The 18,034-nt window shown below is 46.7% G+C and overlaps 1 protein-coding gene across 3 annotated transcripts in view; it reads left to right on the forward strand.

Moving 5' to 3' along the window:
• The window catches only part of NTRK3 (neurotrophic tyrosine kinase, receptor, type 3), a 534,208-nt gene that overhangs the window by 206,862 nt on the left and 309,312 nt on the right, over positions 1–18,034 (forward strand). For all 3 annotated transcript variants that reach the window (XM_015411889.1, XM_015411895.1, XM_015411905.1), the window contains exon 4: positions 1,683–1,751. In XM_015411889.1, coding sequence (XP_015267375.1) covers positions 1,683–1,751 — 69 coding nt within the window. The remainder of the gene's footprint in view (positions 1–1,682; positions 1,752–18,034) is intronic.

Raw genomic sequence — 18,034 nt, forward strand, 5'->3', positions numbered from 1 at the left:
TTCTAGGCTTCCCCCCCCCCCCAGATCATTGTATGTATTTATTTATTTCATTTCATTTATACCCCGCCCTCCCCGCACGCAGGCTCAGGGCGGCTTACACAGGCACAAAAGTGCGATAAAAATACAACAAGTTAAAACAATTAAGGCACAAGTGCAGTAAAAGTCAACAGTTAAAACAGTTTAGGCAAAAACGCACATCTCACAGGATACATAATGACTACAATACTTTACTCCCTATTGCATATCCCAATGGGGTCAAAAGGGGGGGGGGATGCCATGGGCCACAATATTTCAGCTGGCCATTCAGCCCGATGCGGCGGAACTGCTCTGCAGTCACATGGTGGTGGTAGTGGCGGTGGCGGCTCCTACTCAAAAGCCTGGCGGAAGAGCTCCATCTTGCAGGCCCTGCGGAACTGTACCAGGTCCCGCAGGGCCCTGATCTCCGGGAGCTCATTCCACCAGGTAGGAGCCGCCACCGAAAAGGACCTAGCCCTTGTGGCCGCAAGACTGGCCTCCTTAGGGCCTGGGGTCACTAGGCGGTGTTGTGACCCCGACCAAAGTGCTCTTTGAGGCCTGTGTGGGGAAAGGTGGTCCCTCAGGTATGCTGGACCCTGGCCATGTATTAAATGATTTGTCTCATTCATATCGATTTAAGTTACATGAAATGTTAAGTGTGGGATAAATGAAAGGGAAAAAATAAAACAGTGAAAATCTGTCTGATTTGATTATAGATTGCAGAACCTAGCTCTTCTTGGGGAAGTATATGGAATGCTTGGTCACTGTAATGGTGTTGGTATGGTGTATGGTCTGGGAGACCCTGGTCCAAATTCCTGCTCTGTTCTGAAAGGTTGCTAGGTGACCTTGGGTCAGTCATACATTCTTACCTACCTCACAGGGCTGTTGTGAGGACAAAGTGGAGGAGAGGAGAATGATGTAAGCCACTTTGGGTCCCTGTTGAGGGGAAAGGCAGGGCATCAATAAATAAACCTGTTTATTTACTCACATTCTGCTTTGGCTTAGGACTGGATTCTTGGTGAATAGGGTATTTCCTCCTTAGTTGGAAGGCTTTTAAAATCCTCATCTTCAGAGTTTCTGGAGTTCTGAATTGTCTAGTCTTCTTTCTGGAGTGGAACTGATGCCGTAGGCATTCTGCAGTCTTGTTTTGTAATTGTACAGAGTCTGCATGGGGCACGCACAGTTTGCCACCTCTTTCCGTTTCTTGAATTCTCTCTTGCCTTTTCTTCTCCACAGTGTTACCAATAAACGATCATATGTTGATAAAACATTGTGAAAAAAGCAATTAAGTCTATACAGAATGGTATCAAGATTGTTTTTAAATCTGCAGTGTTTTAACTATGTGCAGGAAGCACATGCACATCTGTAAAACACTGCACAAAAATAACCTGGATGCAATTATACATGTTAGTTACATCAGGACTGCTACTTGTCTGTATGTTATCAATGCACACCTGCAATGAGGAAGGAAAGCTGCATTTGATTCATAGGGTTTCAGCATGTCAACAAACTATACACACTGAACTTTTAGAAATGTTCCTAGTTCAGCTGGACTCAAAGAGAATTATCCTGTCTTGTGTAGAGAGATTAAGGACTGAGCTAAAGTGAGAAACCTATAATGCTAGCAGAATGATTGATTGCAAATGCATTTTCTTCTTCATTTTCAGAAACCTCTCTGGGAACCGGCTGACTACGCTGTCGTGGCTCCTCTTCAAGACCTTGAGACTTACGGAACTGTAAGTTTGAGTGTGGAAGCAGGTGGCATGGAATGGTCAAAAGAATGGCCAGTGAAGGGTAGGATCAGTTCCTGAAAAGATAAACACATGGCTGCTGCAGGAACTGGTAGTTCTGTGTTGCGATCTGTTCTCCATTTATGGCAAGTAAAAATTGTCCATGTCCTGGCATTGCATATTTCTCTGCCTAGAAATATGAAGGATGGTGGGAGGAGGGAGGGTAGAACCTAGAAAACAACAGGAAAAAACCTTTCCTCCTCCCCGCTCATTTCTCAGTTTTTCTCAAAAATTCTCCAATTTTCTCCATTTCAGAAAAACTGGGGGGAAAGGTTGGGGAAAAGTCTCAGGGTGGCTTACAGTCTCCTTCCCTTCCTCTTCCCGGATGCCAGTATCTTACTGTATAAAGAAAATACATCGACTGCCCATTTACTAGATTTCCCCCTACCTCTCAGGAGCTCAGGGCAAAGTACATGACTCTCCGCTCTCCCATTGTATTCAACGGTCTTGTGAAACTAGTGGAGTGAGGGACCCAAAGTCCTTTGGCGAGTTTCATGTCTGAGCAGGGATGTGAACCTGAGCAGTGTGTCATCTCACAGACCTGGAGTGGGGCAGGCTAGACTGATCTCATCAGATCTTGGAAGCTAAACCTGTCAGCCTTTGTTAGTACTTGGTTGGGGAGACCACCATAGAAGTCCAGGGTTGCTACACAGAGGCAGGAAATGGCAAAGCGCCTCTGTTGGTCTCTTGCCTTGAAAACCCCATGTGGAATCACCATAAGTGGGCTAGAACTCGATGGCACTTTACACACTGTGGTGTCATCAGGGCTGAATTTCAAGACAAGAAGTCCAGATACCATCTCACAGGTTACAGTGCAACTTCTCAGTTCTTTAGTAAGTTGTCTGTACTGCTTGTGCAGCCAGAGTCATAAGCAGCAAGCCCTCATCCCACAATAAACCTCATTCCACAGAAAAACATGGAAGAATTTAAAAGCCGCTACTGCAAAAGTTGTCATGTGATTTGACAATAGCTGCTAGAAATTTTGCCACGTGCAGAGTAGTTTGTTTGTCTTTGTCTGTAAGTAACCAGGGTGATTTTGCTTCTGGGAGAGGAAGTCCTGATTAAATAAAGGGGAGATCAGTTCATCTCTTAGAGCTGAAAATTTGGGACAATCAAGCAAAATATGATCCACTGAGTCATTTTTACTGCTTCCACAATTACAAAGTCGATCTGAGTATGAAATCCCATTAAATCTTCCTGACATCACAGCTGAAGGTAGGGCATTCAGGTGTGCTAGCGTGAATGCCCTTCTATACTTTGGAAGAATTATCTCAGAGAAGTAGTTTGGAATTGTTGTTGGAGGCTGAATGCCTACTGAAAAGGCTGAGCACACTCTGCGGGCTCTAATCAATGTGCTCTCATAGTCAAAGCCTCTCAGATGTCTTCTGATGAGCTGTGACAGTTCTTGTCTACTCATGACTTCTGTGATACGATGGCGAACTTAAACAGCATGATAAAAAGTAGAGACATCACCCTGCCAACAAAAGTCTGCATGGTCAAAGCAATGGTATTCCCAGTAGTCATATCTGGCTGTGAGAGTTGGACTATAAGGAAGACTGAGCGCCGAAGAATAGATTCTTTTGAACTATGGTGCTGGAGAAGACTCTTGAGAGTCCCTTGGACTGCAAAAAGATCAAATCAGTCAGTCCTAAAAGAAATCAACTCTGACTGTTCCCTGGAAGGCCAGATAATGAAACTGAAGCTCAAATACTTTGGCCACCAAATGAGAAGGGAGCACTCACTGGAGAAGACCCTGATGCTGGGAAAGATTGAAGGTCAAAGAAGATGGGGGCGGCAAAAGATGAGATGGTTAGACAGTGTCATTGATGCAACGAACATGAAATTGAGCCAACTTCAGAGGACGGCGGAAGACAGGAGGGCCTGGTGGGAGATGATCCATGGGGTCGCGAAGAGTCGGACTCGACTGTGCGACTGAACAACAACAAAATCTGTCCCAATCACTTGTGTGGCAGTCTAGCTTAACTAGTCTGAGGAGGTTTAGATTTGGGTTTGATTTTAGAGCCCTAAATTTCAAATTGAATGCTCTTCCCCAGGCCTTTGCTTCATAAGACATCTCCCCAACTTCGGCTCCCAGGGCTATTCCAGACAGACACTGAGGTGTTCCCAGGATATTGTGTCGGAATCTTAATAGAGGTCTGTCAATATTGTCTGTTATTGCACTGACTCTGGAGCCTGCTTCAGCAGGGATGGTGGGGTATGAATCAAATAAATAAATAAATAAATAATAAAGCATACATTGCCATCCAAAGGGGCCATTAAGTAATAAGAACATAAGAACATAAGAGATGCCAATGTTGGATCAGGCCAAAGGCCCATCCAGTCCAACACTCTGTATCACACAGTGGCCAGAAATAGCAGGGCCATCAGGAGGTCCACCAGTGGGGCCAGGACATTAGAAGCCCTCCCACTGTTGACCCCCCCCCAGGCACCAAGAAGACAGAGCATCACTTGCCCCAGAGTCCCTATCTATACCTTGTGGCTAATAGCCACTGATGGACCTCTGCTCCATATGCTTATCTAATTCCCTTTTGAAGATTTGGGTTTGAAGTCCACAGTCTAAAATTACCTAATGACACCACTTAATCTGGATCTTCCCAGTCCTAGTTCAGCAGACTGATAACTGTACTGCACTGGCTGTTGATGGCTATCTTCAGCTAAAAGGGACCTGTGGGAGTGGGGATGAGTGAGTGGTAGAACATCTGCTTTGCATGCTGAGGATTCCAGGCTCAATCCCTGGCATCTCCAGTTAAAAGAGTGGTTTGGGAGACCTCTACCTGAAACTCTGGAGACCTGCTGCTAGTCAGAGTAGACAATATTGATCTTGGTAGACCAACAGTCTGGCAGCTTCATGGGTGTGGCCCACAGATATTGGTTTACTTGAAGGGTCCCACTGAATGCTGAGGTTGATGGTTTGAATCTCAAAGCTACCCTGTCTCTTGTGTTTGCACATCATCATGGTGCTATTTATGCAGGCCTGTAGAGGTACAAACTTGTTGACCCCGCTTCCCAGGAACAGTTGAAGCACTTTCCCTTCTACGGCGTGTGAGATAGGTTAGTGCTTCCCTTGGGGGTGTAGCAGGTCTGCAGCCTCCTGAATTATAAATAAAGCATTCAGCACTGCAAGAGAAGAATAAGTGGACATGAAATCAATGGAGTGCTGCCCTGGTGACCTGTTTTGTTGAGTTTTAGAAATAGTTGTGTGTTGGAAATAAAAGCATATATGTTATGTAGGATTCGTCCCAGAGGATCATGAGCATATCCCATTCATCCTCACCTGTGATCAATAGAGCTGTAAGTGAGAAGTGACTTATGGAAGAATAAAGACTGGTCCCTCAAGTGGGAGTCGATGTGTTATCACTAGTGTAATCATAGCAGGGTTTTTTTTTCCTTGTTGAGTCGTTAAGTGGGGAAAAAAATACTGATAGCAATATGAGAGAAATAAAGCAACACCCATCCTTAAAGGGAGAAGCCAGACTAAAACACTGAGTTGGAACTGATTGTTTCTGCTAATGGCAGGTCCCAATTTTTCATGCCCTGCCTCGATCTGATAGTTGGAGAGCTGCAGGTGGGTTGTGGCTTTGGATTTCTCTGATGTTCAGAACCAGACTTAAGGGGGGGCCAATGGGGCAAGTTCCTCGATCTCGGGGGCGGTGGTGGTGGTGGAAAGTGGTGTCAAGACACAGCTGACTTATGGCTACCCTGTAGGGTTTCCAAGGCAAGGGACAAACAGAGGTGGTTTGCCATTGCCTGCCTCTGCGTAGCTACCCTGGACTTCCTTGGTGGTCTCCTGCTTAGCTTCTGAGATCTGACAAGACTGGGCTAACCTGGCACGTCCAGGGCAAGGCAACTCCATGGCAGGACCCCTGCTTTAGACACAGAAGGTCCCTGGTTCAGTCCTTGGTCTCTCCAGCTAAAAAGCAGAGGCAGCAGGGATTAGGAAACACCCTTCTCTGTCTGAAGCCTCAAAGTAATGAGCTGCCAGGCAGAGTAGGCCAATATCGAGCTACTCAAGTCCTATTTAGCATAAGGCAGCTTCATGCAGAATGCAGAGTGGTACTCTCAGTTCCAGGGGCGTACCTGGCACATTTGACACCCAGAGCAGAATAATTTTTAACTCCCCCTCCTCGATACAACACAGTTGTTTTCAGTTGTAATCGTGAAACAAATGCACAGTAACTGCAGTGGCTTTGTTGTTGTTGTTGTTCAGTCGCACAGTCGAGTCCGACTCTTTGCAACCCCATGGACCACATCACGCCAGGCCCTCCTGTCTTCTGTTGTGCTCCAGAGTTTGCTTAATTTCATGTTCGTTGCATCGATGACACCATCTAACCATCTCACCTTTACTGTCCCCTTCTTCTTTGACCTTCAGTCTTTCCCAGCATCAGGGTCTTCTCCAGTGAGTGCTCCCCTCTCATTGGGTGGCCAAGCAGTGGCTTTAGTATAGAAAAACAACACGTGTAACTTCTTAGCACAGATTACAGAAATGATTAAATGTGAGACACTGTTGTACCACAAAGTTCCACAGATGAGCTGTTAACATCATTTTAAAACTGGTCTCCATACAGAATGGTTGGCATGGGGGTAAAGAAACAGGCCTGTTCGAGCCTATGGTACAAAACAAGATCATAGCACAGTGCATTATGAAAGTAAAACACTGCTCCAGGGTTGTTGCCAAATGCAACCCAAGCAGTTCAGAGCATTCTTGGAATTTCTTTGAGGAAAGACTAAGCAGATTTTTTGCAAGGGGGAAGGAAGAAGAAGAGATTGGATTTATACCCCATCCTTCACTACCCAAAGGAATCTCAGTGGCTTCTGCTCCCCACAACAGACACCCTGTGAGGTAGGTGGGGCTGAGAGAGCTCTTTTGAGAACTGCTCGTGAGAGAACAGCTCTGAGAGAACTTGTGACTGGCCCAAGGTCACACCAGCAGCTGCATGTGGAGGAGTGGGGAATCAAACCCGGTTCTCCCAGATTAGAGTCTGTGCTCCTAACCACTAAGACCGAAATGGTTAGATATGGGGTAGGAGGGAGATTGCCTTTTGGGTACTTCCTTGCTCGCAAGCTGAGAGACTGGACCAGCACAACTTTCCTCAGAATCTGTTGTTTTCCCCACAGAACTGTGCTTCCGCAGGATTAAGTAGGATTACCAAACCAAACATTCTCCCAGAATTACAACTGACCTCTAGACTACAGACATCAGTCCCCTGTGTAAGAAACACAAGCAGCTCCTCTCAGGTCGTTGGCTCTCGGCATCCAAGGGCAGGCTTTCGTCCTTCCCTTGCTGTGCCTCTGTGTGCTTCAGAGGCTGCAGAGGTGCCCGGGCTATGGGGACGCTCGGCCTGCTTGGCTTGGCTTGTGACGTGGGAAAGAGGACTGTTCCTCCTGTCCCCCAAAATGCAAAGCCCCCCCCCCCGGGCAGAGTCTCAGTTGTCAAGAAAGGGGTGAGGTGGCAAGAGGGGCACGGGATCAAACCCGCCGGGTCATTTGTGAGCGTAGAAAGGGCACCAAAGCTGCAGGGAAAGGGGCTAGTGGGAACCCAACGCCCTTGTAGACCCTGAGCCAGCAGCGGCAAGGCGTGGGGTGGCAGTGGCTGCTGGAAGTGGAAGCAGCCAAGCAGGCATCCTGCCGGCAAGTTTTTATGCTACAGTTAGGGTTGCCAGATCCCCCCCAGCCATCCACAGGGGACGGGGTGTCGGGTTCCCAGACAGTGTTCCCTCTAAGCTGAGTTAGTGTGAGCTAGCTCACAGTTTTTTAGCCTCCAGCTCACACATTTCTGTCTTGGCTCAGGAAGGAGGGCTCCAGAGCAAACTAATTTATGCAGTAGCCAAATCGCTCGCTCACAACTTTAATGCCAGGAGCTCACAAAGTAGGATTTTTGCTCACAAGACTCTACAGCTTAGAGGGAACATTGTTACCAGATATAGATGGGGAATAGGGTTGCCAGCTCTAGGTTGGAAAATACCTGGAGATTTGGAGGGTGGAGACTGGGGAGGGCGGGGTTTGGAGAGGGAATGGGCCATAGCAGGATATAATGCCACAGAGGTCACCCTCCACAGCAGCCTTTTTCCCCAGGGGAACTGCTTTTGGCCACCTGGAGATCACTTGTAACAGCAGGAGATCGCCAGGTGCCACCTGGAGATTGGCAACCATAATTGGGGAACTCCTGGAGATTTGGGGATTGAACCTGAGGAGGACACGGATCTCAGTGGGGTACAGTGCCACAGAGTCCACCCTCCAAAGCATCCATCTTCTTCAGGGGAACGTCTCTAGTCTGGAGATGAGCTGTAATTCCAGGGGATTCCCCAGGTCCTACCTGGAGGCTGGCATCCCTATGGGCATGCAGATTATCTGCTGGGCTGGGTGTGCCAGATTGACAGCTTCCATGTCCACAACCAGCCGTCGCTTCCATTTGGTGTGCCGGTTCTGGAACCAGGTCTTCATCTGTGTCTCAGTAAATTGATATGGAGATTGGGTTTCTGGGCACCCCCTCATTGCATGCACCCAGGGTGGACCACTCCCTCTGCCCTGCCGTTGGTACACCACTGCTCAGTTCAGAGTTCTGGGATGTCTTCCAGAATAATCCCCATGCTGAGAAGATCTAGCGCTTCTTCTAAGGATGGGTAGATTCCCTTAGTGGTTCCATTTATAGTTATGTTCTGCTCCAGTTGGCTTTTTGGCAAGAAGGGAGGCTTTGGGGATGTATTGCAAGGGGGGTGGGGGGAGTATGTTCTTTTGAGATTTATAAATGTTTAAAAAATTACTGTTCCGAAAATGGAATTTCACTACTTCACTTGCCTTTTAAAACTTTTTTTTTGCATTTGCACATTCTGCTGGCCTTTTCAGAGAGCGTGTGCTGACACACATTTAACATCTGCACACAAGAGGGCCGTTTTGAAGTCATTTATTGTTTGTCTTGTTTTGTTTTGATTTTTCAGAAAAGCACAAAACTCTTGTCCTTGTGTATATAAATATATATATAAAGACTGTTGGCAGACCGATGGGACTCTTTTAAAGGGTTTTGCTTTGTTTTTTATGTTGTGAAATAGTTCAGTTGTATTCTTCTGCAAGATAAGAACAAACACAACATTAAAATGTACAGTCCTGGCAGGGACCTCTTCTTTTGTGCATTATGTGTGCATGTGTTTTGAAACTACAATGCAGGAAGAAGGCAGGCTTTCAGTATTACCACTTCTACTTTCAAACGTGATTCCAGGTAGCCGCATTGTTCTATTGAAAAAAACTCCCAACTTAGAAGCTCTGCAATTCCTTTTATTACGACTCACCAAAAGGGCATGAAATTATGTGCAAACTTCAGCGTTCTCAAGAGCTCTTCATTAGGCTGGCTTTTTAAACAGGGGAGGTGCTGGGGAGAGGGGGAAAAAGAGAGAGGTTTATTTATTATTTCGGCTTCTATCCCGCTCAGACCCCCCCAGGGGTCTCTGAGCGGCTTACAATATTCTTAATTAACCCTATCTATGGCCACATTTCAATCGGGGTGTGAACTACCCTACCGGCACCCTGTGGAAGGAGTTGTTGTACTTCTCACTCCTGGTTCGGCTGCTGGCTATTGCTGGCTCGGCGCTTTATTCCGTTCTCCTTCTTGTGATCCTTGGTGTTGGCTGGTAGGTCCATTTGGCGCACGGCTCGTGTCGGCGCAGCCTTGGCTCCGTCCATCATGGCTCCGCCTGATGTTCCACCCCCTTAATGGGGAAGGGTGCTCCCTGCCATCTAAGGCAGGTACCCGATTTATCTACTCGCATCATGATGTAATTTATTGCTTTCGAACCGCTGGGTGGGCGGGAGCTAGGACTAGGGCCAGGAGCTCACTCTGGCCGCGGTGGATTCGAACAGCTGTAGCAGCTGTTCGCAGATGTTAGCAGCAGGTGGGTCTAACCACCTGCGCCACCGCTCTGGCCATTATCTTCAGGTAGGGTTACCAGCCTCCAGGTGGGGCCTGGAGTTCTTTTAGAATTACTCCTGATCTCCAGACCACAGAGATCAGTGCCTGTGGAGGAAATGGTAGCTTTGTAGGGCAGGCTCTGTGGCACGCTACAGAGAAACAGGAGTCCTGAAGTGAGATCCCCTCCCCTCCCCTCCCCAAGCACTGCCCGACAATCTCCAGGAATTTCCTAAGGTGGAACTGACAACCTTGTCTACTGACTTTACAGGCTCTGGCTGGAACTAGTATCAGGTGTGTTTATTTATTCCCTTGCTTCATGTCTACCCTGCCCATCCCCCCCAATGGGGACCCAGAGCTGCTGACATAATTCTCCTCCCCTCCATTTTATTCTTGGGAGGTGGGTTAGGTGGAGCCTGCGTGGCTGGCCCAAGGTCACCCAGCAGAGTGGGGATTCAGACCTGGGTCTCCAGGCTCCCAGTCTGACCCTCTGAGCACTACGCCCCCATTGGCTCGGCTGGACCTTTGGCCTTCTTCTGGGAAGCAGAGGGTGAGACAGGGGCAGCCTCAAACAGCGAGCATTAAAAAAAAAAAAGCAGTAATACCTCTCTTTTCAATGATGTGGAATCTCCAAATCCCGGCTGAAATTTGACAGATGAGGATATTTTGAGCATCACAAATTTAGTTTTGGTCTCTTCCTCTCCCTCATCCTTCTCTCTCTCTCTCTGTTTTCCCTCCCATCTGTCTTACCTATGGGGAATCTTACAGGAAGTAGGCTTCACAGTGCTTTTAATCTGAATGTACAAATTAAAATGCCATCTGAATGTACTTGCCCTTTCCAGGAATAAGCTATGCTAAATCAGTCTCCCGAGAAGGAAACTTCCAGCTCCGTCTCTGGCTCCGGTTCCGTGACGGCTCTTAAGCAGATGGCGACATCGGAAAGAAATTAACTTCCAGAGGGTACTGAGATTAGAAGAGAATTGCTTCCTCCCACACTGAGACTCTTTCTAACATTGCTTTTGTAGATATCTTGACGTAGGCCTGGTCAGTCTGACATGGCAGGCTGTGCTGTAATTTCTTCTTCTTCTTCCTTTTGTCGTGGGACATTTCGATCTCGCCATTTATTTTGAGCGCTTAACGTTAGTTTTTGGCAGAGGTCATTTCGGGGTGATCGTGGGGGATCGCAGTTCCCCCGGGTGAGGTACGGGGGGCGGGGCACATGACGAAGCCCCGCCCCCTGCTTCCGGCCACCCCGCTTCCGGCCCTCATTCAGCCAGGAGGAGGCAGGAGAAGAGGGAGGGTAATTTGCTTCCTCCCTGCCTCTCCCCACCCCTGCCTGCCTGGGGCCAGGGAGGGCCTTCGCGGGGCTTCCTTGCACTCCCGCTGGCCTTGCAGGTCCACCGCCGGGCCCCTCATGGGGCTCGGCAGTGGAGCTGCAAGGCCGGCGGCCGGGACTGTTGGGGGCGGGGTGTGTGGCCTTATGACACACTTCCGGTGATGTCAGGGCGTGTGGCATATGTTAATGAGTTATGCTAATGAGTTCCCCTAGCTCTTTTTCTATGAAATGACCCCTGGTTTTTGGTATCAAGGTCAGCCATGTCAAAAGACCAGCTTCTGCCCCTAAATGATGAGTTGAAGAAGTTGCATCATCCCATGACAAGCCCTAGCTATGTCCATGGTAAAGGATGTCCCAGTTAATATTTAGACACACAATCAAATTGCCCATAATTAGGTTGGGGAGGAAGAGCATTTGCTCTGAATGTAATTCTGTCTCTTTGTCTCCCTGTTAGGTTTGCCAGCTCCATTCAATGCATCCCCACTGGAATGCTGTTGGAGGCCAGACAATCTGATATTTTGTTTGCACCCTAAAGTTCCCTGCAAGTGCCTTTATTCCACCCAGCTAGTATGACTGAAAGTGTGGGACCCGGGTGATCACAACCTTGGGCCGAGGTCAGGTCCCTTGACCTTGGTGGCTTGAGCTGGGAGAGATGGGGGCAGATTAGGTAGGTGGCTGAAGCAGGCTGCTCTTCTTTATACATGAATTCTACTGAGTCAGTCCATTCATCACTCAAGGTCAGTATTGTCTACTTTGACTGGCAGCTGCTCTCTAGGGTCTCATGTTGAGATCTTTCCCATCACCTGGTCTCTTTAACTGTACATGCCAGGGATTGAACCTGGGATTTTCAGCACCTGAAACAGATCCTCTACCACTGAGCCATGACCTTTGTCAAAATGAAGCTACTTTCTACCGAGTCAAACCCTTGGCTTATCAAGGTCTGTCTTGACTACTATGACAACCACAACTTTTTTAAACACAGACCAAGTTGTGGTTTTCTTGAGAGCTATTCTTAGCCTTTCTGAAATACAGATTCCTTATAGTGGATTGCTTTGGAAAGAAAAAAGTCCAGCAAAACAGAATTTTGATAAAGAGTGCGAAACAAACTCTGGAAACTCGAGATGTTCGTCAATGTACTGATTAGATCTGTGGAATAAAGAAGACAATTGGGATTTAAACATCATGGAACATCATGGAAATATCTTCAGTTTATTGTCATAATTCTGTACACTTATGAACATATAGCAGCATTTCTTTGTAATATTGACTACTATGACAGCCAGCAGCTCTCCATGGTCAAAGGTAGAAGTCTTTCACATCAACTGATCCTTACGTTAGGTATGTCCAACCCACAGGCTTTATATCATTGAACTATGGCCCCTCAGCAGTGTACACATCATTCACACGTACATACATCCGAGAGTTCTGAAAGAACTCAAATGTGAATTTGTGGATCTCCTGACAAAAATATGTAATCTTTCATCCCTGAGGACTGGAAGGTAGCTAATGTCACTCCCATCTTTAAAAAGGGTTCCAGAGGAGATCCGGGAAATTACAGGCTAGTCAGTCTGACGTCAATACCGGGAAAGTTGGTGGAAACTGTTATTAAGGAAAGAATTAGTAGGCACATTGATGAACAAAACCTATTGAGGCAGACTCAGCATAGGTTCTATAAGGGAAGATCTTGTCTTACTAACCTATTAGTGTTTTTTGAGGGAGTGAACAAACATGTGGCCAAGAGGGACCCAATAGATGTTGTTTACCTTGACTTCCAAAAAGCTTTTGATAAAGTTCCTCATCAAAGGCTCTTAAGTAAGCTCAATAGTCACGGGATAAAAGGACAAGTCCTCTCGTTGATCAAAAACTGGCTAATTAATAGGAAACAGAGAGTGAGTATAAATGGGAAATTTTCTCAGTGAAGGATGGTAAGTAGTGGGGTACCACAGGCATCAGTACTCAGTCCGATGCTATTTAACTTGTTTATTAATGATTTGGAGTTGGGAGTAAGCAGTGAAGAGGCTAAATTTACAGATGACAAGAAATTGTTTAGGGTGGTGAGAACCAGGGAGGATTGTGAGGCACTCCAAAGGGATCTGTCGAGGATGGGCGACTGGGCGTCAACGTGGCAAATGGGATTCAATGTGGCTAAGTACAAAGGAATGCATATTGGAACCAAAAATCCTAAATATAAATACACATTGATGGGGTCCGAACTGGCAGAGACTGACCAAGAGAGAGATCTTGGAGTTGTAGTAGATAACTCAATGAAAATGTTGAGACAGTGTACAACTGCGATAAAAAAGGCCAACACTATGCTGGGGATTATTAGGCAGGGAATTGAAAACAAATCAACCAGTATCATAATGCCCCTGTATCAATCAATAGTGCAACCTCATTTGGAGTACTGTGTACAGTTCTGGTCAGCACACCTCAAAAAGGGTATTATAGCATTGGAAAAAGTGCAGAAAAGGGCAACTAGAATGATAAAAGGGTTGGAACACTTTCCCTATGAAGAAAGGTTAAAATGCTTGGGGCTTTTTAGTTTGGAGAAACGATGGTTGAGGGGTGACATGATTGAGGTTTATAAGATTATGCATGGGATAGAGCAGGTTGAGAAAGAAGTACTTTTCTCCCTTTCTCACAATACAAGAACTCATGGGCACTCAATGAAATTGCTGAGCAGTCAGGTTAGAACACATAAAAGGAAGTACTTCTTCACCCAAAGAGTGATTAACACATGGAATTCACTGCCACAGGAGGTGGTGGCAGCTATAAGCATGGACGGCTTCAAGAGTGAATTAGATAAGCATCTGGAACAGAAGTACATCAGTGGCTATTAGCTACAAGGTATAGATAGGAACTCTCAGTCTGGGGCAAGTGATGCTCTGTATTCTTGGTGCTTGGGGGGGGGGGCAGTGGAAGGGCTCCTAGTGTCCTGGCCTCACTGCTGGACCTCCTGATGGCATGTGGTATTTTTGGCCACTGTGTGACAGAGTGTTGGACTGGATGGGCCTGATCCAACATTGGCTTCTCTTATGTTCTTATGTTCACACTTTGTATACTTTTCTAGGCCTCTGGAGAGGATCATAGATGAAGTGAGATGAGAGCTCTCTCTCTCTCTCTCTCTCTGCATGTGCACACAAAGTGCCATCAAGGTCCAGCCAACTTATGGTGACCCCATAGGGTTTTCCAGGCAAGAGACTAAGAAAGATGATTTGCCATTGCCTGCCTCTGAATAGTGACCCTGGAGTTCCTTGATGGTCTCTCTTCCAAATACTAACCAGGGCCAACCCTGCTTAGCTTTCGAGATCTGATGAGATCAGGCTAACCAGGTCAGGGTGAGACCAGAGCTGCCATTCATGTTCCTAGTCTGTTTCATGTGGTCTTCCTCCAGACTGCACAGGAAGAACAGAAATCTGCAGCGGACTAGGAACACTGCTGATCCCCAAGGGCACTACGGTCGGGGGCAAAACATCCTTTGCTTGTCCCAGCCCCTAGAGATGCCAAACATGCTGCGACTAGGGCCAGGGCTTTTTCGGTGGAGGCTCCTATCTGGTGGAACAAGCTCCCAGAGAAGATTAGGGCCCTGCGGGACCTTATGCAGTTCCGCAGGGCCTGCAAGACGGAGCTCTTCCACCAAGCTTTCGAGTAGGAGCCGCCACCATCACTGTACCACCACCGTGCTGCCATGTCTGGCAATGCGATCTGGCCTTGGGAATGAAGAATGGACATAGTGTAGACCAATAAAAAGGAGACATTTGAGATATGAATATTGGAAGTAAATATGGCTGTATGCTCGTCTATGTATGATTGTATAATTAGCACATGTTGTTGTGTGTCGGTTAATGGATAAAATCAATTAAAAAAAGAGACAGTAGATCCTCTGAAACATTGTATTAGAGTCCCGTCTTGGATGACATTGTTACGAGCACCGATTGTAAATGTAAATGTAAATGGAATTGATTGTTTTATCTGGTTTTAGTGTTATGTATGGCAATTGCCTCTTGTTAGCCGCCCTGAGCCCACGTGGAAGGGTGGGATATAAGCCTAATAAATAAATAAATAAACAAACAAACAAACAAACTAACTAAAGGAAGCCAATATCTAGGTTTAGAAAAAAGAAAGTCAGCCTTAGCCAAGTCCATTAAAGCGGCAAAATGCCAGCAAGCTGGTGCCACGTGGCATGTCCAGTAAATGCTGGGAGTTAATTTGCACAAAAGCCCCCTTGGGTGTTGCGATTAGGACACATTACATCATTGACACTGCTGGAGCAGGCCATTGGTAAAGTCCACCCTGAGGCACGCTGCTCTTATATTATTCATGGCAGAGATTCATGCATTAAGCATGATCGGGGGAGGCTGTGCTTTATTACTCCTATCCCTGATGCGCTGTGATGGCAGATCTCCTCGCCCTAATTTCACCTAAATCTTTTAGCATAGATTCAGGTACCTCATCTGAAAAGCCCAGATCCAGAGCCCAGCATGTGGTTCATCTCCTGCACCCCAAAGAAACAAACAAGGGAGTTCCCTAATTCCGGGGGGAGGGGGACTATATTTCTGGCTGATTCGGCAGCTGTGTGAGTTTTGAAGCAAACTGAAAGGACCCACACAATTTTAAGCACTGTTTCACGATGGGTGGGAGGCAGTTCACCTGCTCTCTAGCACCACTAGTGCTGATAGCTAGAAGGGTGGTATTGCAGATACCAGCTGAGCAAAGATCCGAAGGGGCCAATAGCATTCTGTCTAATCTTATGAAACGTCTGTCTCTGGTTTTATTTCTCATTTGGTGCACACAATCAGCACAAGTTGCTTTCAGATTGCCTGTCCCCACTCACTTCCTCTTCTACCATTGTGATCAGTGGCGTGTGTGTGCCTTTAGATTGACAGTCAGACATAAAGGATCTGTGCTTGTCACCACTGTCAGGGTGCTAAGAGAAGGAGAATTCCCAGAAATCATTGCCAGTGCTTTTGTGTGGATGTTTCTGTCAGGGTTCGATAGTCAGGTCACATGATACAGCGCTTCATAAGAAGAATTCTGTTTATTGGTACACCAGAACTATGACACGTGTACTGCTTGTGTCAGAAATGCCCGGGAACAGTATGGCACCCTGAATTATACTAGGATCAAACACACACACCCCTTACAAGCTGAAGCCATTAAGCAAAGCTCGTGCCTGTTGTAAAATAGTCAATAATTGTTTAATACTCAGACTATTTGGTGGATCTTGCTCTATTGGAAAGAAGAGAGTTCTTTGCCTTTAAAAAAACCTTTATTACTAAGGGTAAAGGGTTCACGGGATTGCTACAAATTAACATGATACTAAGAGCTACATTTCTAAGCTTCCTACAGACAAGACAAGATTTCTCCTTCTTCTTGACCCTAGAAAGGAAGTCACCTGATACAAATGACCAATCTGCATCAAAGCAGAAGTTACTTTTCCCGGGCAAATCCCCCATTGGCTTAGTGCCAGGTATCCCTTCCAGGTCAGTCTAAACAATAGCAAACTAGGAATACAAGTTAACCCCATAATGACAGACCTTGTAAACGCATACATTTCCAACAGTGCCCACGGGGAAAGAGCGGGCAAAAAGCAAAAGCCGTTGGTTCCCAGCAAAAGCTGACAGCAGCTGGAACATCCCAAGGTCAAACAAGTAGATAATACCCAGACAGTGAAACTCCGTGCTAGCAGGCAGAGCAAGGTGGTTTCCCCCTCCACACATTCCAGCAACATGGCAATGTTAACTGACAGTTTCCTGGTTTGGCTTCTTGTCAAGTGTCCTTGTTTTGTTTGGCTATACTGCCATGATGTCTCCAGGTTAATGAATTTGAGTCTTGAACTGAGACACTCAAGAATGGGATTTAGCCTAGTGAGACTGATACTTAGGATTGTGTGTTGATCCTGTTGTGGCATAGACGGGAATACGGATGTGCAGTATCCGATGGTGCCTTTGACCGAGCCTAATTGAAATACTAGGAATGTGACTTTTCCTAGACAAGAGAGCAGTACCTTCTATATTGTGCATTCTGGGTTCCAGTTATTACACGCAGCTGTGGCCTGGCCTACTTTGTATTTCACATGACAGAAACGGGGAAAACCATAGAGTTTTCCCTCCGATGGTCGTGGCCCTGCCCCCAGCGTGCTCAGCGTCCTAACGTCACTTCTTGGTGACACGCATGTCGGGCGCTGTTGTATGTGTGTCTCCTCTCCACCCAGCATTTTTGTTACACATTTTCTGCAAATCTGGGTGTTTCCCCAGGTTTACAGAAGCATTTCCTCATACTTTACTTGGCATCCTCATTTAGATTTTTTAATCCACATTAGGATTGCCAACCTCCAGGTGGGGCCTGGAGATCTCCGGGAATCACAACTGTTCTTCAGGCACCAGAGATCAGTTCCTCTGGAGAAAGTGGCTGCTTGGGAGGGTAGACCCTATGGCATTATACCCCACAGAGGTCCCTTCCCACCAAACCTCACCCTCCCCAGGTTTCACCCCCCAAATCTCCAGGAAATTCCCAGCCTTGAGTTGGCAACCCCAATCCACATACTGGTGGAGCAAGTTCAGAATTCAATATAACATACAATATACACACAGGCACTCAAACACTACAGATTTCCCTCCTCTCTTTGGATGAGCATATTTCCCTTGTCCCATTCTTACACACACACACACACACACACACATACATGTGTGTGTGTGTGTATGTGTGTGTATTTATATGTGTTTATATACTAGGAGTAATGCACGTTGTGGGAAGAAATACAACGGGATCTAGAAGGAAGCTCCAGATGAGTGTCCCGACTGTGGCTGGTGGGGCGGCAGAGGGAAGCGGAAAATGGAGGGAGGCAAGCCATGTTTCTTTCCTTCTGCTTAGCTATGAGGCAGGGCTGTCTGCTTCCCCAAGTGGGTAGAATGGAAGGACAGCCTCATGGTAACAGATATGGTTCTCTCCACCTCTGACTTATTTTTTTAGGGG

Source organism: Gekko japonicus, unplaced genomic scaffold, assembly GCF_001447785.1.
Source record: "Gekko japonicus isolate JY-2015 unplaced genomic scaffold, Gekko_japonicus_V1.1 scaffold654, whole genome shotgun sequence".
Taxonomy (NCBI): Eukaryota; Metazoa; Chordata; class Lepidosauria; order Squamata; family Gekkonidae; genus Gekko; species Gekko japonicus.